The 26,079-nt window shown below is 45.4% G+C and overlaps 2 protein-coding genes across 2 annotated transcripts in view; both read right to left on the bottom strand.

Annotated features, from left to right (window-relative positions):
• MUC22 (mucin 22) overlaps positions 1–11,193 on the bottom strand; it is a 59,049-nt gene extending 47,856 nt beyond the window's left edge. The window contains 4 exon segments of the mRNA XM_030317052.1: positions 3,159–3,273; positions 3,852–4,276; positions 4,342–4,776; positions 11,124–11,193. Of these exon segments, the coding sequence (XP_030172912.1) occupies positions 3,159–3,273; positions 3,852–4,276; positions 4,342–4,776; positions 11,124–11,193 (1,045 nt within the window).
• A 1,026-nt stretch (positions 11,194–12,219) lies between these two features.
• Positions 12,220–24,915, bottom strand: MUCL3 (mucin like 3). The gene is made up of 3 exons (XM_030315025.1): positions 24,806–24,915; positions 15,732–18,832; positions 12,220–15,229 (listed from the first exon to the last, which is right to left on the bottom strand). Exons 1-3 carry the CDS (start codon positions 24,885–24,887, stop codon positions 15,083–15,085), a joined length of 3,330 nt encoding a protein of 1,109 aa, XP_030170885.1. The 5' UTR covers positions 24,888–24,915; the 3' UTR covers positions 12,220–15,082.
• Between the last annotated feature and the right edge of the window lie 1,164 nt (positions 24,916–26,079).

Genomic DNA, 26,079 nt, shown 5'->3' with positions numbered 1-26,079 from the left:
GGAAATGAAAAACCTGTTGGAAGTTCAAATGTTCATCACTTTCTAAAGATCCTTTTTCCAGTGCTATTGTTTTCAGCAACCTTATAAAATATAAGCTTGCCCTTGTATTCTTGACTGTCTTCCATTCACAGCACATAGACTCATACACTTACCTCTCCCATAGACTCCACTTCACCTTTCTTCTTCCTTTTACTGCTTCTCACTACATCTGTAATTCACATTTTCTGTCTTTCCCTCTCTCATGGTCTTTACATCATGCTATTTGGGAAAATGAAAAACACACTGAGAAAGTAACAGTCTGTCCTGCCATTCCTCAGGCTGGAATGACAACATGGATAAAGCCAGCTGCAAGGTTCACAGGAAAGAATATTTTCCCCAAAGACACATTGCAGCTGTAAGCCTTCATAACAGCCCCCATCTTTCAGTGACTTACTTTCAGTGACTTTGTCAATGAAAAATTTGATTCTCTAAACACATAGACTATCACAAATTTCCTGTTTGAAATTATATTAGTAAGAAGTAAATCCTATTCTTGTCTGGAGAATCTAAGTTACTTTAACACAGAGAAATAGTTTCGATTTCCAACCAAGGGGCAGATAAGAGTTTCTGAATACATTTGACCCTTGAACAGCATGGGTTTGAACAGTGCTGGTCCACTTATATGAAGAATTTTTCAATAAATATAGTACAATACTGTAAATCTATTTTCTCATCCTTAGAATTTTCTTAACATTTTCTTTTCTGTAGCTTATTTTATTTTTAGAATAGAGTATATAATACATATAACATACAAAATATGTGTTAATTATTTATGTTATGGGTATGACTTCCAGTCAACAGTAGGCTGTTAGTAGTTAAGTTTTGGGGGAGACTAAAGTTATGCAGATTATTTACTGTGAGGGGTCAACTATACAGCATTTCCCATCTATTGTAACTTTGTCTTCCCCAAGGAAACCAAGTCCAGTTCACAGTCTGGAGCAGTTGTTGACCCTGTACTCATCCTGCATAGTTGTGGCTTAAGAACACTCTGCTTCATTTAACTTTGACCCAAACTCCACACTCCCCCAATACTATAATGACTCTTTTCCTTAGTTTGGTACAAAGCTCCTTAGTCTCTCTGGTGTACAGTTTCTCTTACTGCAATGACCTTACAAAGCTGACTTTGTGAGATTACAGGTGTGCTCCTGCTGCTCTTGTGTTGACTGGGCTAGGGTGTATGTGATCTCCACAAACTGCTTTCCTGTCCTGAACATCCTAGCAGTTCTATTCTCATTATCCTATTCCCACTCATGATCCATCATGTAGGTGGTTCCTGCATCTCTACTCACAGTAACTCACCATACAGAAACTCAGTCCCACTAACAGTCCAATAGTCACTACGACTCTAGACAGATGAGAATGATGCCCCAAGGGTGCAAATATCCACTTGTTTACCCTCATTTGTTGGCATTTGACTCTTGGTAACTGTGTTTGTGCCTGTGGTGACTGGGCCTATTTGGGGGGAGGTAATGCTTCTTCCAGGAGTGGAGATTGACTCCTGGGTGGATCTCATCCTGGTGTTCCTGGTACCTGGAACAGAGGTAGTAGATGGTGCTCCAACAGTGGATGTGCCCAGGTAAGAGCATTTGGGGCTCTCTCAGGGACAATATTCCTGGTGGCAGGGGGTGTAGAGTCCATTGCAAGGGCCATGGTGACGGGGTGGGGGGAGGTAGTTTTCCTGACTCCAGAGTCCTGGTGCCTAGGAAACAGGTAATCAAAAGGGAGGCGGGTGTACTTAGAGAAGAAAGGTTGATATAATCCACTAATGGGAGTGGTGGTTTGAGAAGAGCTGTTGTGGTGAGAGGAGAGATGTTAGAAAGTGATTCACCTGAGGCCATGGTCCCCAGAGTAGAGGTGAGTGTCTTAGAGAAGAGGACGTAGACTATGTCCACTGGTGATGGTGAAGGTTAAGACTGAGGAAATGTGACTGTGATTGATGTAGGAGAAGATTTATTCAATTTTAGAAGTGATCACCCAAATAGAGAAGGTGGGCCGGGATAAAAGGGGCAGAGTCTGATATTCTTGTGATGTACTCAACTGGGCATAAGGACATTGCTGGAAGACGGGATGATGGACTCAGATTTACTCAGGGGTGAGACAGTGGCCATGGCTGGGAGCACAGGTTACATAATCTAACACAATCGTGGTGGTCAACAAAGGTGAGGTGAGTGTGCTCAGAACTTGTGTGGAAGAACCTGACCCACAGGGAGGAGGCTGGCCCTAGGGACAGGAGAGGCTGGCTCAGAATAAGGCGGGGGGAACTAATACCTACAGCAGGTGGCATTGGCAGCAAGGATTGTGCTTAGACTGGAAGTGGTTACCCTGATACAAGAGCAGTGTCAGTCACTGGAATAGCAGTGAGTGGCTCAGAACAAAATGGGTTGAATCACATTCTCCATGAGTGCTGATGGCAAGTGCAGAGGTGATTTTATTCAGAGCAAGTGGAAGAATATGAAAAAAAATCACTTTGGTCTTAATCAACCTTGGAGCAAGGGTTGGCAAACTTCTTCTTGTAAAGCGTCGTCAGGTGGCATATGTTTAAGCTATTTGAGTCCCAAAGTCTCTCTCACAAGTATGCAAAGTAGCTGGAAAGCAGCTATAGACATAAAGGACTACGTGCACCTGTGCTCCAATAATACCTCATTTGAGAAAGCAGGTAACAGGCCAGATTTGGTCCATGAAGTGTAGTTAGCAGCCCCTGGGCCAGCGCTCAATACATTGAAGATGAGGTGGCAATGTCACAGGCGGTGGGTGGGACAGAGCTGATTGGGCTTGGCACAGAAGTGATAGCATCTAACAAACTGAGATGTTTGTCGCAGTTGAGGCGAGTTCCCTCTAGGCAGAAGTGATGGAATATAATTAATGTGTGTGTGTTGGGGTTGGGGGGGGGGGCGGTTATTTGCAAAGAATCTGATTGGGATGGAAATGAGGAACACTGAACAAAAGAAAGTGAGACCAGAACAGAAATAAGTAAGATTCAAAAAGAGGGAACAGAATTATATCTAATAGGAGTGGTGGCTTGACTAGAGTCTAGAGCAGAAATGACAGAAACAGGCAAAATGTGATGGTTGTCACTGGAGGTAAATGTGTGTGCTTAGAGAAGACATGGTGGTCAGTACCCGATAAAGCTGTGTTGGTGATGGTCTGAGTAGAAAAGTCAGTGACCTTGGTGGGCACCAAGGTGATAGAAGAGACCATGAAAGGTCCAGAGACACTAGTGGAGACTGTGGGGACCTCAGAGGCAGAGGTAAAGGCCAAGGTAGGTGATAAGGCCAAAGTAAAAGGTGTGGTGACCTCTGAGGCTGTGGTAGGTCCAAAAGGTGAGGTGGAAGCTTCGGTGTTGCCAGAATCTGTTGAAGAATATATGATGGACCCGGATTCTGAGAAAGAAACTGTGGTGCCCATAGAAGCTGTCGTTGAGGGGCGCCTGAGTAGCTCAGTTGGTTAGGTGCAGGCTCTTGATTTCTGCTCAGGTCGTGATCTCACAGTTTGTGAGTTTGAGCCCCACATCAGGCTGCATGCCGACAGCACATAGCCTGCTTGGGATTCTCTCCCTCTCTGTCTGTCCCAGCCCTACTTAAACACTTTCTCTCTCTTTCCTTTTCACTCTCAAAATAAATAATTTTTTTTTAAATAAAGGGGTGAGTTAAAGAAAAAAGAAGAAGCTGTAGGTGAGACAGTTAGGGTCTCTCCAGACATTGGAATAGCTGCGGAGGGCACAGATTCTTCTGGTGTCGGAGACTTTAGTGGATACTGTCATTGTCTCAGAGGCCAAGGTAGACACCACACTGCTGTCAGAGATCAGTGGTGGCCTTAGTGGTATCAGCAGTGGTGGTAGATGCCATGGTGGTCTCAGAAGTGGTGGGGGAGGCCATGGTAGTCCCAAAAGCTGTATTCTTAGAGCCTGTGGTGGGCAGAGATGTAATTGTGGAGGCTGTGGTGGTCTCAGAGACCTTGGTAGAGGCCCCAGAAGCCTCAAAGTCTGGGATAGAGGGTATCATTGACACAGATGCTGCAATGGTGGACCTGAGGGCCTCAGAAGTTATTTGAGAGACTAGGGTAGTTGAAGAACTTATGGTGACTTCAGAGGCTATGCTGAGGGCTGTGGTGGGCACAGATATTGCAGTGGAAGGTGTGATGATCTCAGGAGCTATAGTAGAAGCTATGGTGGTGTCCATGCTTATGGAGATTTCAGAGGCAAGGGAAGAGGCCTCTGTGGACATGGTGATCTCAGAGCCTGTGGTGGACACAGACTCTGCAGTGGTGTTTGAGCTGCGGTGAAGTCTATGGTGGCTCTAGGACCTGTGATGATTTCAGAGGTTGTAGTGAAGACTGTGGTGGGCACAGATGTCATCACGGTGGGAGCAGTGCTCTCAGAGGCTGTGAAGGACAGAGATGCTGTGGTGTCAGCAGTTATTGGGGTGACTGCAGAAGGCACAGACTTCAAAATTGTCACAAGGGCTTTGGTGGAAACTGTACTGATATCAGAGGCTGTGTTGGCAGGTATTGTAGTCTCAGAGGTGGTGGTAGAGGCCATGATGGTCTCAGAGGGTGTTGTAATCTTTGAGCCTGAGTTGTAGACCATGGTAGGCACAGAGGTTATTATGGAGGACACGGTAGTCTCAGAGGCTGGGGTGCAGGCCATCATTGGCACAGACAGTGTAGTGAAGGACTTCATGGTTTCAGAAACTGTACAGGAGACTGAGGTAGTCTCAGAGCCTGTGGTAGTTTCAGAGGCTGTGGGAGAGGTCATGGTGAATACAGATGCTGTGGTGGAGGGTGTGGTGCCTCAGAGGCTGTGGTGATGGTTGTGTGGTCTCAGAAGCTGTGGTGGAGACCTTGATGGCCTGAGAGGTTGAGTTGCTCTGAGGACCTGTGGGAGGAGCCCATTGTGGACACACACACTGTGGTGTCTCCTGAGGCCGTGGTTGTCTTGGTAGTGTGCCTGGAAGCTGTGATCAAGGGTATGGAGGGCTCAGAGGCTATGGTGGACCCAGGAGTTGTAGTCCTCCCTAAAATACATTAATTTATATTTAGGAATAACCCTAATTTTTGCATTTTTTTGTATTTAATTAAGAATATTGTGCAAATTTGTCATTCTTGTTTCCTTTAAGTCAGCAGAACTACTGGTATCTAGACTGCAGTTAATCTCCCCCCCCCCCCCAATGTGGATGCTGTGGGCGCGCCTGCTGAGTCACTTGTGCTTCTGTGTTGAATGAATCGTTTGATCAGTCACCTCTACACTCTTCTTTCCTCAAGAATTTTGCTAATCAGGGTCCTCAGTCTTTTGGTTTCTGTGGGGTTTTTGTTGCTGTTCGCCTAGGTGAATCTTAAAATCTAACAGATGTTAAGGAGGCAACACAAACAGAAACTGCATATCATTTCTCTAACACGAAGGATTGTTGGAGCTCAGATGAAGGAGAAAATGTGTTGTTTGAAAACATAGAGGTCATCTGGACAGATATCCCCAGAAGCATTCCCTCAGCTGGGTGAAAGTAAAGGGGAGGTCACACCAAAACGGTAGGACACTTGAGCTGAGACCCTCAAGTGCAAATCTCCCCTTGATTCTTTGCAACCTTCAGCATACTGTCCCTGCCTGAGCGGAACCCACAGATTATTATGCATGAAATGAAGGCAGTCAGGTTGTAGCTTTTAGATGAGGCTAAATGCTGCATGGCCACTACTGGATATTTATGCAAAGAAAATGAAAACACTAGCTTTTAGATGAGGCCAAATGCTTCATCACCTCTTAGACAGTGAAGGTCAGAACTGATGTGTTAGGCAGTTTGTATCAGTTCTCTCAGTAAAAAGACACAAGGAAATGGTAAGGGAAAATCTTTGGAATAATTTCTTTCTTTTATTTAGTTACTTTTTAGTATAAATTGCTAGACCAAGTAGTAGCGGGGGGAATGGGTTAGAGAAGAATCTGGGAGATTGATCTAAATTTCTCTCTGATAGGTGCTCTCTGTCCCAGTACTTCATTTTCATCATTCAAAAATATTCCTCAAGAAACATCTGTAAAGGAGCGCCTGGGTGGCTCAGTTGGTTGAGCATCCGGCTTTGGCTCAGGTCATGATCTCGCAGTTAGTGAGTTCGAGCCCCGCGTCAGGCTCTTTGCTGACAGCTCAGAGCCTGGAGCCTGTTTCGGATTCTGTGTCTCCCTCTCTCTCTGCTTCTCCCCCACTCATGTTCTGTCTCTGTCTCTCTCTCAAAAATAGATAAACATTACAAAAATAATTTAAAAAAAAGAAACTTCTATAAAGCATATAGGATTCCAGGCATGGGACACAGTGTTAAAAAATAGGTATGAAGCTTATATTCAAGTAAGGGAGAAAGACGATGAATAAATACACAGATAATATATGAAACAAAATAACCTATGAATCTCTGTCTAGGACTCTTTCAGGGCCCAAAAGGAAGACGCTGTCTTGCCCTTCAGACAGACTGTGGAAATAGTCGCTCAAAAGAAAGATGAAGGGTTGGAACATCTTATCAAAGCAGATAAATACTTGAAAACTGCTTTTTTTTTAATGGCAACTAGATACTGATGGTAACACTTCTGAATCTGGAGACATAAAGCTTCTGAGCAAGCAGGCATGATGTTGAAGGAGATGCAGGAACTACCAACTGATGGAGAAAGCCAGCACAATATTTCTAGAAAATAGCACTCCCAACAGAGCAACCTTGAAGGAACTGAAACACAGCAGGCACTGGAACTAGCTGGAAAGCTCATAGAAAATGTCAATCTGGAAAACTCTGGACAATTTTATCAACAGACAGCCCACATGTTTGAAAATGAGAAACACTTCAACAGGAAGTTGAATGCTTAGGGAAAGCCTTGAGACTGCTGGCACAAGAATTGATCGGGCAGCACTCTATTCAGAAAGAAAAAATATTAATAAGGACAATAAGAATTATTCAATGGAGTATAAGAAAACAATTGCTCAAGTCTTAGTTTACCTATTCAGAAATGACTACATGGCTACAGAAAGCTATGTCAAGGAGAGTCTAGCACATAGGGTCCATGGAGGTAACAGCTGTGCTACCTTAGATCAGCTTCTGGAAGGGTATGAACAGCAAGACCAAGCTGCAGCATCAGAGGTCTGCCCCTCACCATTCACCATGTTTCAAGTACTTGGACAGAGACAACACTAAGCCAGGCCTGAGTGTGATGGTTCTGGGAGGCAGAATCAGAAATCAGAAACAAGTCACCAGCAATGGTACACAACCATATGAATGTAGTTAATGCCACTGAACTGTTCACTTAAAATTGGTTAAAATGGTAAACTTTCTGTTATGTATGTTCTACCACAATAAAAATTTTGAGGAAAAAAGGAGGAAGAGGAGGAGGAGAATGAGAAGAATTAGACTGAAGAGGAAGAGGAGGAGGAGGAAAAGGACGAAGAAGAGGGAGAAGGAGAAGGAGAAGGAAGAAAGAAGAAGAAGAAGAAGAAGAAATCAGTGACACCATGGGCCAAGCCTGATGGTGTCCCTACCACAGAACTGATGAAGCGGAAGGTGCATATGCAGAAAACTCTGCTAGCATTCTGCTTTGCAAAAAAAGAAAAGGAAAACTTCTGGTATACCATTTCATGGACTTGGAGCTTGTTGGAGAGCATTCCATACCTCACTACAACTAAGAAAGATTGCCATTTTTCGTTACCAATTCCCCAAATCACCTGTTTGTGCCCACTACCTGTGAAACATTTTTTTTCTTTCCATAAGTGCTTTCTTAAGACACAAGCAAGAGTTAACAGCCAATGTGCTGTCATGTTTTAACACAGTTGATTTTAAAATTTGTGAGCCAGATGTTAGATAAATTATTTTCTGAGAAAGTAGGATAATAGGTGTGGATATTCTCTCTTGGGCCTGTGTAATTTACTATGAGAGAATTTCTTTTTCACTTTATTTAATAATTGTTGCTAAAAATGAAGTTAACTGATAAGAAAATTAATTAGAATTTTAAAAACATGTTTTGTTTTGAAAAGGATATTTATTCCCCATGATATTGGATATATATAAATTATTAAATCTTTTCCGGGGGAAAAATTGGGATAAGAAGTTTTTGAGTCTTACAATATTATTTAGCCTAATTAAAAATGCATTCAAGATCTTTGTTAAAAATCCAGGAATAGCAATATAATATGAATGTGTTGTTTATTTTTCTAAAATTTTTTAATGTCTATTTATTTTTGAGAGAGAGACAGAGTGCAAGCAGGGAAGGAGCAGAGAGAGGGGAGACACAGAATCTGAAGCAGGCTCCAGGCCCTGAGCTGTCAGCACAGAGCCGGATGAACGGCTCGAACTCACAAACCATGAGATCATGACCTGAACTGAAGTTGGACGCTTAACTGACTAAGCCACGCCGGTGCCCCTAAATATGTTGTTTAAATCTGTAGGTGCAAATACCAAGAGAAAAAGCTAAAAGTTGGAAGTTGCTGCCTCTGGACAGCAGGCATCAGGTGTGAAAAGGAGGGGTGCATCAGAGGTGGCTATTTTCTGTAATGAGCCTGTAGGACTACTGGACTTCAAAAACTACATGAATTACTCTGATAAAATCTGCAAAGGAAATATATACACAGTGAGTAGGAGATGAGAAAATGAATATTGTGTTTATAGGGAATTATTTCAAGAAACTTGGCAATGACAGAGGGTAGAGCTGGGAAAGATATGGGCTTATTAAGGATGGATACTGGAAGAACAGAGTTTTCAAAGTGTGGTCACTAGACCACAGGCTTCAAGGTTGGTTAAGAGCTTGTTAAAATGCAGATCCCAGCCCCTATCCCAGATTTACTGATTCAGGAACCCTAAGGGACAGGGACCAAAACCTGCATTTTAGAAATGATCTCATATATATAGAATGAAATATTATTCAGCCATAAAAAAGAAGGAAATCCTGCCATTTGTGACAACATGGATGGACCTTGAAGACATTATGCTAAGTGAAGTAAATCAAACAAAGACAAATGTTGTATGATCTCATATGTGGAAGCTAAAACAAAATAAGCTTATGGCTACAGAGAACAGATTGGTGGTCACCAGAGGCAGGGGTTAGGAGTGAGCAAAATGCATGAACGGGATCAGAAGGTACAAACTTCCAATTATAAGATAAATAAGTCCTGGGGCGCCTGGGTGGCTCAGCTGGTTGAGTGTCTGACTTCAGCCCAAGTCATGATCTCACGGTTACTGAGTTCTAGCTCCACATTGGGCTTTGCACTGGCAACGCAGACCCTGCTTTTGATTCTCTGTCTCCATCTCTCTCTGCCCCTCGCCCCCCAAAAATAAAGAAATGTTAAAAAAAATTTTTTTAAATATAAGTCCTGGGGGTGTAATGTACAGTATGGTGACTATAGTTAATAATACTGTATCACATATTTCAAAGTTGCAAAGAGCATAGATATTAAAAGTTCTCAACACACACATACACACAAATTGTAACTATATGTGGTGATGGATGTTAACTAGACTTATCGTGGTGATCATGTCACAATATATACAAATATCCAATCATCCGGTTGCACACCTGAAACTAATATAATATTGTATATTAACTATACCTCAATTATAAATAAATGGTTTTTAATAAATAAATAAGTAAACAAGTAGAATCTCTTCCAGGTGATTCTTGTGTACACTTTTCTAGAGCTTGTTTGGATGCTGATGGACGGACCCCAGAGAAAGAGAAGTAGACAGTGTGGGAGGGGGAGGAGAAGCCTACTGAGAGGCAGGAAGTGTGGGATGGGAACCAGAACCCAGGTTGGAGAGACACTCCTCCAATGTAAAGGGGGAGCAGGGAGGAAGAGAATGAATGCCAATGAGGGAAACTATGAAGACCTGATAGTGGGAAGATGAGGTGGTGCTTGCCGGTATTTTTGCATACTTAAAAGAGTTATAAGTATTTGTGTGTCATTCCTTGTGTGATATCTGCCTTTCCTGGTGGATTGTGAGATCTTTACCTAAAGGCAGGACCTGTTGCTTGCTTTATTCACTGATGTTATCTTCAGATCTAGCACGGAGGAAATGCTCCAAAAATGTTTGCTGGACGAATACATGAGCCTCATGTTTGATATGATGTGACATCCAAGTGAAGATGTTATGGGAAAAATAAGCCTGGAAATACAGGACTGGATTTCAGAGCAAAGAGAGGCTAATGATGAGTCTGGAAGTCCTCTGCAGTAATAATGGTTCCAATCAAAGGGGTTCACAGAGAGGCAAGAAGGAGAAAGAGAACAGAATGTGCAAGACAGCTGTCTCCAGGAGACAGTCATTGGGAGGGAGCAGATGGAGGATGCAAGAAATAAATATCAAAAGAAAAAGAAAAACACCACCCAAAGTCCTTTTGCTAATCCAACCCAGGCCTACTTCTGTCAACTCCACACTTACCCTGCTACTCCCTTTTTAGGCATTCCATCCTACAGTGGAAATAAAGAGTTATCTGGCATTGTTTTTAATACTTAAAAAGAGAAACTTGAAAGTCTGGAGGAGTCTAAGAGAGAAGTCAGGTGAAATGGCTAGGAACATAGGAGCCCAGACTTTACTTCTCCTCTGGCTAATTTCATCCACAGTTCCCACTGCCCTGGGGTTTCTGTGGTCCCTCTGCATGTGTCTCTATCCAGGGAGAGCTGACCAAGGATTCACATTTAGGTAGCATTTCTGGTAGGGATATTTTCATTTCCCTTGGCTTTATTCAGACTTGGAGGCTAACTCTAATAAGGAATTAAGGATGACATAGAAACTAGGATTTTCATGTTAGATACAAAACATTTATCAAGCAGCTATTACACTCCAGGATTCTAAGGGAAAAATCAAAATAAAGTTGCTATTTGTGTTCCTGCTTATAGTTGAAGGTTGGAGGGAGAGGAGAAAGGTGGATTTGCTGCAAGGTGAAGGTGAGGGCCACAATTGTGGTCAATGGGGGCTAGGGTCAGTACTGACTTTCACAGAAATAGGAGAAAAGAAGTTTATCATCTTTGCTTCCAGAAAAAGAATGAGAATATGCAAGCAGAGTGCCTCGGACAGAGACCTTTGTCTCCTGACTTTCTGTGGCTTCCATATCCTCTGTGATTGATGGATAATTCATGTACCAGGTCCCAGGATTCCAAAGAGAAGCTGCATTAGGATGCAGGAGGCAGGCGATAATTTTCCTCTCTTCATCTTGAAATAATCCACATTGGAAGTTGTTATCTAGCATGGTGGGTTCTACAGCAGAAATGTACTACATAGGATGAGTTGATGCCTGGAGTCTCACTAGGACATGAAGTTTCAGGAAGAATTAAAAGCTTGCCAGGGCCAGGGTTGTGGGAGGAGGAAGATCAACTGGGATGAGTTCCGTGGTAGTAGGGAGCCAGGGACTTGAACAGCTGGATTCTTGGATTCTAACACTTGCTCCACAATATGCCCAGCTTACTTTCTTGTCTCACTTGGCCATTGCTATGGGCTTTGTAGTTGCTGCTAAGCAGGGGAAGCCATAACTTTTGGCCCTCCCTCTACAGAGAGGGGTGCTTCTGGCAATTTAGGGGGGTAGGAACAGGGAGAGAGAGAGAGAACAAGGGGATCAAATGTGTCAGAAGAAAAGGAGACCCACCCTTGGGGCCAGAGATCAGCAAAAACCTGTTTTCTCTGGGGATGTCTCATTTCTGGAGCAGAGGTCTTTGTAGCAGGCAGAAGGGAGAAAAATGAGGGTGACTGGGTCCCAAATCATTCGATATTCTTACTGTGCCAGCATTCACTGTCCAGGAGCAGGTGGACAGAGAGTGCTAGCACAGTCAGCTGTAAGGGGGTCTGGGTGCTGGGAGGGAGGGCAAAGTGCTTCTGCCCTGTGGGGCCAGAAGAACAAAACTCTGGAAGTCCAAGGGGCTGAAAGGGGAACCTGGACTCCAGAAGAAGGAGCTGGACCTTTTCTTGCACAAACCTCAATTATACTTTTTTCCTTAGGTGGTCCCTATAAACATCCCACCCATCTAGATCATGCTGCCAAGTTACAGGGATCCTGGCTCCACTAAGGGACAAAGTAAAGTTGTGTTGGGAGAAAAACTCTGCTCCCAGGAGCTGTGTGGGTTTGAACAAGGTTCTTCGCTGAGCCTCGGTTTTGTCTTCTGTCAAACAAGCTTAGTAAGAAAGAACTCGCAGAGTTAACAGAAGATTGAAGCACGTGATGTGGTGAAAGAAAGCACAGCGAAAACTTTAGTTTTATTATGGATGGTGCGCAGATGGAAGGAAGCCGAGGCCTGTCAATCTGGCTCTCAGGGCAGGAAGCCAGGGCTAGGAACTGCACCCCAACTCCGAGGGTGGCTGGCGGTGCGGGGCGTGATCCAAGGGCGTGCTCATGGTGGCCAAGTAGAGGGGGCGCCTGGGTGTGGCTGGCCTTGAACCACCAATCCACTCAGTTACCCAGCGAGATCCAGGAGCCTCCAGCCAAGTGGAACCTAGAGCGAAGGAAGGAGGCTGCTCTGGTCCCCTGTCCCTCACCCCCGATCCTGGCCCGCCCTGCCCGGGCTCACCCCTCTGCCCTTGCACCTGTTGCCCACTTCAGCCCTAGAGGTCTTGGGCACTGATCTATCCTGGGGATGTGGGGATTAAGCTTGTGAGGAGGGAACCATTCCCTCCTTGCCACTCATTATGTAATTTTCTCTAATGAGAGCCCAACCCGAGAGCTTGTCAGAGGATTTCCCCCCGTAGATTTCCAAGTAAGCATTGTAGCGGGAGAGGGAAATGGGAAGGGAGACAATCAGCAGCTGTGGTGGGGCCCACAGTCCCTGCAGCACTTGTGAGATGGAGAACCTCCTATACACCCCCAAATACACACCCTTTGACCCCAGAGCTCCATTTGGGTCCTTTTGCAGGGAGGCCTCCGTGGGATTCAATGTTTGGCACTCTAGGGGCAAAGGTGCTCTTGCTTGGTTTTGTTTTAGTTTTTAAATTGGGGTCCGTGCTGGAGAAATTCAATGGTTATAGGCTAGGTATAGAGGGTATCTACTTTCCTCCCAGAAAGAGTGACACTCCTGTCCTGGCAGCTGCCGCATGCTGACACCATCTGCCCGGATGACTACAAGCCTGGTATCCTTTTCTTTTTTTCCCAGGCACTCCAGCCCTTTCCAGAAACCAGGTGTTCTGAAGAGAGGGCTCTCTCCAGGGACCCAAGTCTGGGGTTCCTGTGGCACCTTTCTGGGATCCAAGCTACAATCCTGCCTTTAGCAGAGTAGAGCTCTGGTGGGAGATTCAGAGAGTTCCTGAGCCTGCAGTGTGCCCTGGCAGATAACTCAGTGGCATGAGTGTCAAGATTAAGACCACTGTCTGTGGTAGACTTCCAGATTCCTGAAAATGGGAATGCCAAAAGTAGCAGAGAGGGTTGCTATTTGATTCTCAATGAAGTTAAACTTGGAAGGCCTGTGCCTTTCTGGTCAGGGAAATTGCTGATCCTCCTTTGGTAAGAGTGAGCCAAGGCCATGTGGGTGATGGGCAGTTGGTCTGCTGGGAGTGATGTTTGGGCATGGAATGGCTTTGGAGCAGGGCTAGTATCCTAACATAAATTTGGGATGTAGTAGTTGCCCATGAATATTGGGTTTAATTCATTAGAGTCATGCTTTATTCTATGTAGTACTGCCTTGTGAGAACTCTTACTGAATTATGTATTTAATTTCCCTATATTTGTGTCTCAGGTGGTAACTATATCTTATATTTATAATGCTCAACAGATTTTATAATAGGTACATGGAAATACTGGCTTATTAATGAATACATTTTCTCCTGCTTTTGCACCATGCAGATGGGCCCAGCAGGAACTCAGGCTGGCTCCTATCTAAATCCAGGAGTGACTCATTTTAGGAGCAGTAGAAATTCAGCCCAATTTTCCATGACACTCTAAAGAATTCCTGTTCTTTAGCCACTGCTGCTCAAGGTCATATGTAAGGTCACAGCAGCCAGAGTCAGGAACACTAGTCAAGGCTTCTCCCAACTGACAGTTCAATAATTATGGTGTACTTACTTTACAAATATTTTCTACTTTATTATAAAAAGACCAATAGATAGGAAGCTATCTATTATCTGTTCATTCTTTCCACTATGCCAAATCAGTAATAGGTGAAAGGGCTTTAATAAGTTGGAGAGAAAATCCAGATGATATGCCTAAAAGGGGGAATATCAAAATCTGGGGTGAAAGTGTGAGTAGAGAGAGAATGGGGGCAGTGGAGAAGGCAAGTGGCTCTTCCAGGAAAAAGCCTGGACTGGCTTTTGGTAGAACTGACAGGAAAATAAATAATGAGTGGGGAACACCATCAGGGACAGTCTGGAATGGGGATAAATGGATAAGACTGCAGACCACACAAAAATCCCTCCCTCTGTGCCACCCACAACCCAGAAAGCCAGACCAGCAGGATGTCTACTGTAGACATTTAGAAAAAACTAAAGGATTCAGAAGGAAGAGGGAAGAACCATCTGGATGAGAGACATTTATGATCTTTTCTGGAATTTTCCTTTCTCCTTGGTATAGAGAGGGTGAAGGAAATAAGTTCTCTTTTCTTCTCAGATTCTACTTTTTTCATTTTAAAAAGGAGGTAGGCAAGTGTCCTGGGAAGTCAAAGACGAGTCTGCTTATACACAAAATCTAAGTAATAGTACATGGAAATATTATAGATTGGTCCTGACACCCAGGAACTCTGTCCTCAATCTCCAACTCACAGTCAGATATGGGGCATTGCCTTCTAAGGCCCCCAAACTTCCTTTAGTCATGCTGCTCCTCCCAAGACTCAGTGTCCTATGTTGGTGTCTACCCCATGTGTCCATCAAACATGTTTTCATTCCAAGACCACCATCTTCTGCAGAGAACACTTGCATTATTCATTCTTTCTTCTTTATCTCCCTTCTTGCTTCTCCTTCTTGCTTATCACCTCATCCCTTGACCAGTTTCAATAAGAACACAGCTGATGAAGAGTTAATGCTGTTAACTGCCAGTACTCTGCCCTTCCTGGTGTCCAGGAAATAGGAACGGTGAGTCTAATTCCTCATCTTAGGAAGGGCATGGAAGAGCTGGGACCTTTCTGAAGGATCACCGTGGGGAAGGGATCTGGCCCTTGCCAAGAGTCTGCTGCTCCATCAGGTAGACTGGGTAGGAATTAGGGCCCCCATCATCCTCTGGGTCATTGTCCTCTGTGTTTTGGACCAGTGCACGGTGTGTTTTCATCGTACAGGCAATCTGTGATTAGGAGAAAGGAGTAATGAGTTTCATCTGCCATGCCACTTGCTTTCCTCAATACCCATAACCCTTCAATTCTATTCTCCCTGATCCTAGCCATTTAGCTTCCTTCTTTCCCAAGATTCCATCCAAACCTTGATCCTTATTACAGCCCCAGATCCCATGCACTAAGTCCCAGACTTCATCTCCAATTCCCTCCTCTGTCCAATTTTCCCTCTCCTGATATTCCCTGTTCTCATATCCCAGATTATATCTCCAGCCCCCAGTTTTTCCCTATTCTATTTCCTTTTCTCTCAGCCACAGACTTTTCTTCAATGCCACTGTTCATGCCTCATGCATCTATTGTCCTTCCCCAAAGTTTTCACCGCCACTACCCCTTTATTACCATCCTCCCACCATGCCTCTTTTCCTGGGCTAATTACTGCCTCTTGTTCAGATCCATAACCTCTCATCAACTCCCTGTCTCATGGGTTCACTCCCCTGTAGCATCCCTGCCCCTTACCAAGAAGATAAGGCCAAGGAACACCAGGAAGAGAATCACAGCCACCAGGACCACAATAACTATGGCCCATGCAGGGAATGAATCATTCTCCCTCATTCCTCCAGCACGAAGACCTCCCTGTGAGCCATCTTTGTTCTGATATGGATGGTTTTGGTTGCCTGGGGCTTCTGACATGATGGAACTCAGCTCTATGTGAGATGTGGTGAGTGTAAAAGAACCAATGGGTACCCCATGGGTAACATCAGTTTTATTTGAACCAGGAGAGGTATTAGTGACAGATTTGTCTCCTGTGACATTGAATGGAGGTCTTATAGTCTCTGTGGAAGCTGTGTTTTTTCCTACACTTTCTTTAGGTTTTCTTGGGGGTTTTGTGGTCTCAGTGACCAATGTGGCCTTTACTCCATGTTTTATAGATTTGGCTTGAGTTCTTGTTGTCTTCTTATCGGCTGGAGTGGCATTTTCTCCATGTTCTTTGGGCCTCTCTGGGGCTCTTGTGGTATTGCTGTTGGCCGAGATGATCTTCTGCCCATGGTCTGTGGGAATTCCTGGGGCTCTTGTGGTCTTCCCATTGACCGTTGTGTTCTTCTCCCCATGGTTCTTGGGCTCTTCTAGGGCTCTAGTGGTCTTCCCCTCATGGTCCTTGGGGCCTTCTGGGGCTCTCGTGGTCATCCTATTGGCCAGTGTTGTTTTCTCCCCATTGTCCTTGGGCCCTTCTGGGGCTCTTGTGGTCTCCCTGTTGGTTGGGGTGGTTTTCTCCCCATGGTCTGTAGGAACTTCTGGGGCTCTCGTGGTCATCCCATTGGCCAGTGTAGTCTTCTCCCTGTGGTTCCTGGGCCCTTCTGGAGCTCTTGTGGTCTTCCCGTTGGCTGGGGTGGTCTTCTCCCTCTGGTCCTTGGGCCCTTTTAGGGCTCTGGTGGTCTTCTCCCCATGGTCCTTGGGGCCTTCTGGGGCTCTCGTGGTCATCCCATTGACTGTTGTGTTCTTCTCCCCATGGTCCTTGGACCCTTGTAGGGCTCTGGTGGTCTTACCCCCATCATCCTTGGACCCTTCTGGGACTCTTGTGGTCTTACCATTGGCCAGGGTGGTCTTCTCCTTATGGTCGTTGGGCCCCCCTAGGGCTCTAGTGGTCTTCCTGTTGACTGTGGTGGTCTTCTCCCCATGATGCTTGGGACCTTCCAGGGCTCTTGTGGTCTCCCTGTTGGCTGGGGTGGTCTTCCCATGGTCCGTGGGCCCTTCTGGGGCTCTTGTCGTCTTCCCATTGGCCAGGGTATTTTTCTCCCTGTGGTCCTTGGTCCTTTCTAGGGCTCTAGTGGTCTTCCCCACATGGTTCTCAGGCCCTTCTGGGGCTCCTGTGGTCTTCCCATTAGCTGGCGTTGTCTTCTCACCAGAGCCCTTGGGCCCTTCTAGGGTTCTTGTGGTTTTCTTCCCATATTCCTTGGGGCCTTCTGGGGCTCTCGTGATCATCCCATTGGCAGATGTAGTCCTTTCCTCATGGTTCTTGGACCTTTCTGGGGCACTTGTGATCTTCCTGACTGTGGTGGTCTTCTCCCTGTGGTCCTTGGGCCCTTCTGGAGTTCTTGTGGTCTTTTCCTCATGTTCCTTGGGCCCTTCTGGGACACTTGTGGTCACCCCATTGGCTGATGTAGTCTTCTCATCATGTCCCTTGGGGCCTTCTGGGGCACTTGTGATCTTCCTGTTGACTGTAGTGGTCTTCTTCTCATGATCCTTAGGCCCTTCCGGGGATCTTGTGATTTCCTTGTTGGCTGGGGTGATCTTCTCATGGTCCTTGGGCCCTGCTGGGGCTCTCATGGTCTTCCCATTGGCTGGGGTGGTCTTCTCCCCATAGTCCTTGGGCCCTTCTAGGGTTCTTGTGATCATCCCGTTGGCTGATGTAGTCTTCTCCCCATGACCCTTGGGGCTTTCTGGGGCATTTGTGGTCTTCCCGTTGACTGTAGTGGTCTTCTTCTCATGATTCTTAGGCCCTTCCACGGGTCTTGTGACCTCCCTGTTGGCTGGGGTGGTCTTCTCATGGTCCTTGGGCCCTGCTGGGGCTCTCATGGTCTTCCCATTGGCGGGGGTTGTCTTCTCACCATAGTCAGTGGGCCCTTCTGGGGCCCTTGTGGTCCTTCTGCTGTCCGGAGTGGTGTTCTGTCCATGTTTCTTGGACTTTTGGGGGGTTAGTGTGGTTTTCTTATTGGTTGATGTAGTCTCTTCTCCATATTTTGTAGATTCTGTTGGGACTCCCGGAGTCTTCTCATAAGGCAATGTGGCAACTTTTCCATGTTCTAGTGAGTTTTCTAGTGATTTTGTGATATTTATATGAGCTGATATGGTGCTGTGTCTATGTTCTCTAAGTGTTGCTGGTATTTGTGTGGTCTTTTCAATGGCTGATGTCCTGTTTATACGTCCTGTAGTCTTCATTATCGTTGTGCCTGAGGCAACTGTAGTTCTGAGATTAGCAGCTATTGTATGATCTCCAGCTCTTTCTGACCTTCGTGGGGTTCTTGTAACCTCATCTGATGGGGCTGTTGTGCTTTTGCCTGAGGAATACATAGGTATTTTTTTGCTCTCCGAATTTCCTGAGTTGTGGACAGGATTTATGGTCTTCTGTGAAGTAGCGCTTTTACTCTCTGAAGTAATGTTTCTCAAAGATGTTACACTTTTATCTGTTCCCGTATCTGATTTGAACTTAAGGCAAGTTGTTTTGATCTTGGGTGCTGACGTTGGATGTTTTACACCAGACAATCCTTTATGTGTGTTAGTAGAGTCAGTAGGATCAATAGACCGTCCATTCCGAACATTTGGGTCTCTTCCTTGATTGCTCGGGGTTTTTTCAGAAGTAGGAAGAACTTCATGATGACTTGTAGAGTTTTGGGAATTACCTATGTGTTTGTAAATCGGCTTGAGATGGTGTGTAGTGTTGCAATTGCGTTTTAGATTATGGGCTTCTGTAGATTTAGTGAGGTCTAGAGGGCTATGGCTTGACTGAAGAGCAGTATGATCAGGGGGTGCACTATAAACAAAGCCTGAAGTAGGAGGGAGCAAATTATCAGATGCTGGGGAATCACCAGTTTTCTGAAGTTCTTGAAATGTGATAGCACCTGTGAAGGAAAAGAGGCAAATAAGAAACTTCCATTATTTTCTTCCTTGTTTCTCTGCCCACCTATCCCTCTAAGGGTCCCTTTATTACCCTAGATATATCTCCCCAGCCAGTATCCTCAAAATACTATGACTTAAAATCCCCATTCTCTCCTCTAGTCTCTGGACCTTTGTTCAGGTTGTGCCTTCAGCAAGAATGCCACTTCACCTCTTCTCCACTTCCACTCCTCAGTTCTGAAATTCAGACCTTTCTGGCTTTATGGCATCTTTCCAGATCCTTCCAAGCATATAAGATCTAGTTTCATCTCAATGCTCAAAAAATTCTTTATTAATACTCTTTCCTGCTACCTTCAACCCAACCTTACAGTTATTTGTGTGCCTATCAACCTCTACTTCCTGCCCTACCTATCAAATCACAAGATTTTGAGATCAGATATTGAGGGTATTTTGTTCCACAAATGCTCCTTTAGAGTTTATATACTTATGAAATGGAGTTCCCTTTCCATGACAGGGCTGAGAGGAAAGGGAACAAATATCAGAATCTCCATCTTTCCATAACATTCCAGCTCCATCTCAAATGTAATTGTGTAACAGACTGAAGTAAGACTTCTGGCAGAACTTGCCATAGGATTAATAAGTAGACGCAGTGATGAATAGGAGGAGGATAAAAAGAGGAATGGAAGATGGATAGAGGAAGGATATGGAAGACTTCATTTTGGTGTTAAAGTTTGGTTTGGATGTAGAGAAGTAGATGAGATGACTCAACCCTATGGTCCCCCACTGGACACCCCTCTCTTCACACGCCTAAAGCTATCTGGGATAGATGAAGTTTGCCCGCTTGAAAGAAAAAGATGTCTGCTTGGGGGTCCTGAGATGAGGCAGCTAAATTGTAGAAGGGACTGACTGTGTTTAAGGACAGGGTGTGAGAGAAAACACCTCTATCAATAAACAGATATGGGCCTTAATTACGTGGGAAAAAAACAACCAACGGGGACAGAGGAGATGTCTCTGATACCTAGTCAGGAGATCGCCAAAGAGTGAGGGAGATAGTGTTGTTACGTAACTGAGATTTCCAGTCTGTTAGCTCAAGGTGGCAACCAGAACCTGGACCCATTCCCAATCACAAAGAAACAAAATCCACCCACCTCCTTGCTGCCAAGAAGAGTAGAGGCCCGGGGAACTCTTTGAAAAAATATGGGTGGGACAAGAAGGGGATGAGGGTCCCAAGTCTCTTATGGGAATCGAGGTTAGGGAGAGAAAGGATGGCTGAATTTTCAGGCCCTCACTTCGCTATGTTAGTTCCACTCCTTGGTTCTCTCAGCAGCAATACCAATGATAGCTACTATTCATTGGGCACCTTTTCTGAGCCAAAAGCTCAGGTGGTTGCCTTACAGACATTCTCTTTCTGGATTCTCTTCTAGGGTCACTGATCTCCCGGCTCCCCAAAAGTAGACACAGATGATGAATGGGAGGAGGATAAGAAGAGGAATGGAAGATGGATAGAGGAAGGAGATGGGAGACTTTCATTTTAGTGTTAAAGTTTGGCCTGGATGCAGAGAAGTAGATGAGATGACTCAACCCTATGGTTCCCCACTGGCCTCCCCTCTTCACACACCTAAAGCTATCTGGATAGATGAAGGTTGCCCTCTTGAAAGAAAAATGTGTCTCTTTAGAAGCGTTACAAGCTATTAACCTCCCTATTTTACAGCCAAAAAACTTAAGTTTCAAGTTTCACCCAAGAGGAATGGTGACTTGCACACAATCCCACAGCAACAGCAATGGCCAACCTTTCTTGCACACTTACTATGAGACAGGCAGGTCTTATGAATGTATTAACTCATTTACTTTTCACAACAGCCCTTTGAAATTGAGAACTATTTGTTATTCTCCCCCTTTTTATAGATGAGGAAACAAGGTTCAGAGAGAATGAGTAATCTCCCCAAGGATACTCTCCAAGTCAAAAGTTGAGCTAGAGTTTGAACACATATTCTGGGTTCCCAGACCCAGGCTCCTACTGGTTAAGACTACACTACACAAACTATAGTTCAGCCCAGCTGTTGGGAAAGGAAGAACACTGGCACTTGTGGAACGCCTAAAGGATGCTGTCTATACATTTGTTTATTTAATCTTCACCACAAACCTGTGAGACAAGCATATGATCTTACTATTTTATAGGTGAGAAAAGGAAGTTCAAAGTGATGAAATAATTGGCAAAGTCAGGCTTCTCACTAAACCCCAGATGCTGTTAAATGTGATAGGGGATGAGTAAATATCCAGAAAGTGAATAAATGAGCAGTAGCAGTACAGTAGCAAATTCCACTGGCTTTAAAGAATCAGAGGACAAGATTCGAGTTCAGGCTCTGTCCCTCACCAGCTTTGCATGCTTGCTTGGGTCACTTAAATATTCAGAATATCCATGTCCTCAACTGTAAATAACAATGATGTCAACTGCACCAGCTTAAGCATAGATTATTTAAAGCATTTGTTGAATCTGAATTATAGTCTTTCAAACAGTCTCATACTTTGCCTTGTTCTCCTGGTAGTAAGGGGAGCCTGAGCCTGTGGCCTTCTACAGCCCCAGGTATCTCTCCTGTCCCATCTGCTTCACATACCTCTGAGGCCTGCCTTGACCACCTCGTCCAAAGGGCAGCCCCATATTCCTGGGCCATTTCCCCTGGCTGTGTTTTATCAACATGACACTCATCATTTTCTATTTATAATAAATACTTCCCACAATGGCAAGGATTTTTAATTGTTTCATTCATCGCTATGTCTCCAGCTTAGAACAATGTCTGGCCCACAGGAAGCACTTCATACATATTTGTTGAATGGGTGATTAACAGTATCTTAAGACTGATGAAAACTCTTCAGAAGCAGTGCCAACAACCTCTCATTATACACACTAAGTAAAAAAGCATATATAACTGTGACCTCCATAAGTTGGAAAACCAAAGGGTAATTTCTGCCACATGAAGTAATTGAGCCCCTGAGATGTTAAAAGAAGACCTACAGCCCACCAGTTCTGGGATACTGGTTGTCACTTAACCCCAGGGCCTATATAGTCAATAAAGAGATTCAGATAACTAGATCTTAGAATTCCAGATCTACATCACACAATTGTGGAACCATTGGTTATTAAGTCTTGAGTTGAAGCTCAAAGGATTCCTTGGTTCTGAGCTCAGCCATGGAGGAAATCAGTGACTAACTGCACTGCCCACCCACCCCACCCCACCCCACCCCCCGCCCCAAGATGAGATGACCATCTCTTCTCCCCAGTAGCAATTTTAGTTCCCTAGGAAGTTTTTACCGTGAGATATTCATTTCGCCAACTACAATAATGGCCCCAAAATAACTTTTTTGGTCACTGATACATAGGCGGAGAGGAAACTCTGGCTTTAGCACAAGACACTGAAGATGGATGCTCAGCCTGGATTAAAGAATGAAAAATATCCCACATCAAAACTACGTGTAATTCCAAAGGTCTGTTCAACCTGTTTCATTCTCACTTATCATGCTAAGTGATTCATGATGCAGGGTCTCCATCAGAGCAGCTTCACCCAGAAGAGTGTATCTGGTGTTTCTTGGTGTCCTGCCCCTAGAAAATGGCTTACTCCATTTGCAATAATACGGGTAAATGCTTTAAATGTCTATAGAACACAAGCTCAGTACATGGCCTAAAACTCAGAGTAAAACAGACTAAAGAGAAATATACTCAAATGGTTGCCTGCGTGGGTAACTGGGGACTATTATATTTTATTTTTCTTTCTCATTTTTTTTCCAGTTTTCCAGTTTCTATAATGAGCATATTTCTGTCAGATAAGTTACATCAAATAACATTTATTAGAGGAAAAACAAGACATCCTTTTTAGACTTGCTCCAAGACCCCATTTGTGCTCCCCTCAGAGATGATTTAATCTACTTTCTGCACCTCTGGTTCTACAACTGCATGCCACAGACTCTGGGGTTCTAAGACCCAGTTATCTGAATCTGGGTATTGACTAATCCTGTGCATAAATGATGGGGAGGGGTCAGAACTGTGTACTAAAGGTATTCATCCACCTCAGTCATCACACTTTCCCTCTCTACCTTGGCCTCACTGCCTGCTGGACATAGTCATGTGCCCCATCAGCCCCACATTCCAGTTCCACCCTCACCCCACCCCAACCTTATCCCAGTCTCACACCCTCCCTACCTATCACCCACTTGCTCTTCTCTACAGGATCTGAGTGTCCACTGCCCTGGCCCTCCCCCCAGCCCTCTCCTCCGTTCCACCCAGGCAAACTCTAGCAGCCATCTCCCCAGACAAAAGCCACAGAGCCCAGAGTGTCCTATTCTGGAATTCAGATCTCAAGTCTGCCCTACATCTGCCTGTGCCCTAGAGCAAATCTTCTAACAAAAGTTAATGTGTATGGAGTTGTCTCATGTTTCATTCCCTTCTGCTTTGTACCTATAGATCCTTCTTCCTGGGCAGCAGCACAACAGAAGGTGGCAGAGAGCAGCAGGTGGGATAGCAGCATGACAGGAAGGAGGAGAGAAGAGACCCAGGATTGGGAGGCTGAGGACGGCTCTGGTGCCTCTGTCCCCAGACCATTGAGATAGGGAGAGAGGTACAAGTCAGAGCACAAACAGAATGCACTGCTGAGGCCTAGCAGAGGCAGCTCAAAGATTCCTCAGCCCCTGCCCCTGCCAGCCACCATCCACTTGTTCCCCTCGCTCCCATCCCCACTGGCCCCAACATGACCTGAGCTCAAGGAAGGAGAAATTTCCTCCAATATCACCCTCTGTCAAATACTATTAGAAGAAGAAGCTGCTGCCTGCCCTACCCTAAATACTGTCTGCAGCATCCAGATTCACAACTTTCTGGGTCCTGGCTTGCAATCATCAACATCGTTGCCATGGACGACCCTATCCAGCACATTGCGTCTCTCTGAATTTATTTGTGTGTGTCTACCTTGTGAAGACCCTCCTTTGAATCACCCAGGTCCCCTCTAGACTTCTCCTGTGTTTCACCTCTCCGCTCCCTGGGGTCAGTCACAGAACTATTTCTTAACTAAGTGAACTAATTTGGTGATTTCACTTGAACTTGTAGGTTCTGTTGTGCTCATTAAACTTTTCCACATACTTTTTCTCACTGAAGCTCTGGAATGTTTCCCAACTGTAGAATGGGGACAAAATCATGCACACCTTATCGAGTTGCTATGAGGATCAAATAAGTAAATGTGAACAAAGTGCCTAGAACAATGCCTAGCACATAGTAAATGCCTGGTACGCATCATCTACTGGTATTGGCCAGATGGCATTCTTCTAAGCTTATAAATGTAGGAAAGCCCTGACTAACTAAATGGGCCAGAGTCCAGAATAGAACCAAGATTGGCATAGAACAGAGCTCTTGGGAGAGAAATGCACCTCGGGCCCATGAGGGCAGCAGGCAATGTGGAATGGCAGATTTCCTGCTTGCCACCCTCTAACTTCATGACTTTGGACAAGTCCCTTCACTTCCTCTGCATCATGCTCTCCTCTCTATAAAGTGCAATATGAACCATCTCAGGAGATTTGAGGAGATGAAATGAGATGAAGTACTGTGAGCACATGTGAGTTCCTTGAACATAACAGATGCTCAGCGAATGTCAGGCCCCATTGCTGTCTACCCAAGACTGCTGGCCTGTACAGTGTCTTTATGTAAACTGGAAACAGCCCCTCTGTGCGTGGGTGCAGCTTTGCAGGCTATGTCTTGAGAAGCAGAGCACAGGCTGGATTTCATCTCCTACCTGCTCCTTAGACAGTAACCTTAAGCAGTGAACACCCTAGGCAACTGTATGCAACAACCCTATACCCACATCCCTTCCCACCACACACTCACCTGCTATTCATTTCTATGATTGGTCATTCAACCCTACAAATGCTAAGAAACAATTCCTCTTTGTCTTCTGTCTCCTTGTGTTATGGTAACCCCTTTGCCTCTGAAGGCATCTTACCTGCCTCCTGAGAAGCTAAAAGGAAGATGAGGCAGCAGTGGAGGCCAAAGGTGGAGCGGATGCAGTGGGCTGGCTGGGCCATGTTGGAGTTGGACAGCTGCTTGGGACCATGGGCTGAGGTCCTCTCAGCTTAAATGGGTCCATGTTTGACGTCATGAGGGCTGGGGCCCCCAGGTCTCAACCTTAAGCAAATGGAACCGCCCCACCCCACAAGGGTGCCCTGATAAGAGGAGACCGCAACTGCTGTGTCACAGAGCCAAGCACCTGGGTGCCTGCTGAATGGGTGGGATCTGGGAAAAGGAACACAGAGTAGGCAGACTCCTGACCCAGCCCCAGCAGAGGGAGAGGGGACTGGGTGGGGGCAGCCTCCAGGGCTCTGAGGAGATAGGGAGCATATTACTGGGTTCTAAAAGGACTGGGCTCTGATGGGTGAGGCAGATGGGGGGCGGTGATTGGGTGCTCAGGTTCTGGGAGGAGATTCACATTCTGGTTCTCCAGCTTCACATTTGCCCTTCCACTTCTCTCGCGTCAGCCCTGTTTTCCACACCCCTTATTCACACATGGTCACTCTTTTTGCCATGGGTGGAGTCATCCATGAGTATCAGGTGAAAGAGCAAAGAAGCGGAAAGACCTCACATGGTCCACTACTGCAGAGACAGGTGCTTCCAGATGTCCAGAGATGACACAAGATGTGGATACAGTGGGGACAGTGACAGAGACAAGCTACAAGACTGATACAGAAGCCCAGGACCCAACATCACACACCTCACCAGGGACGCAGATGGGAATGGAGGCTGAGTTCTTTGGTAGAGATGCTTGGTGTACAGGGGCTCTGCCTTCAGCCCACCCCTTCCCTCCTCTCCCACATCAGCCCAGCAGCCATCACTTTGCCTCCAAGCCCCTATCACCCCTATATAGAAATGCAGACATCTCACTTCTAGAATCTCCTGGAGTCTTCTTCTTTCCCTCCTCCTGATTCCTTGCCTAGAGCAAGCGTTAGTTCAGAAGACTGTCAAAATTAATTCACTGGACTTCCAAGTGGCAGTACCTGGGGCTGGAGTTGTGGGGGACAGACTACTGGGGCCAAGGAGAAAGTCATGCATCCAGGTGTCCAAGTCACCACCTCTTTATGGCTCACTTGATTTGTTCACAGTGTGTCTCCTCTCATGGAAAGTAAGCACCCTGCAGGCAAGGTCTTTGTCTTGACCACTGCTGCTTTCCCTGTCACCTGAGATAGTGTCTGGCACACAGTAGACAATCAGTAAGCACTTACT

Source organism: Lynx canadensis, chromosome B2 (genome assembly GCF_007474595.2).
Source record: "Lynx canadensis isolate LIC74 chromosome B2, mLynCan4.pri.v2, whole genome shotgun sequence".
NCBI classification, from domain to species: domain Eukaryota; kingdom Metazoa; phylum Chordata; class Mammalia; order Carnivora; family Felidae; genus Lynx; species Lynx canadensis.
This window is presented reverse-complemented; position numbering and strand designations above follow the sequence as displayed.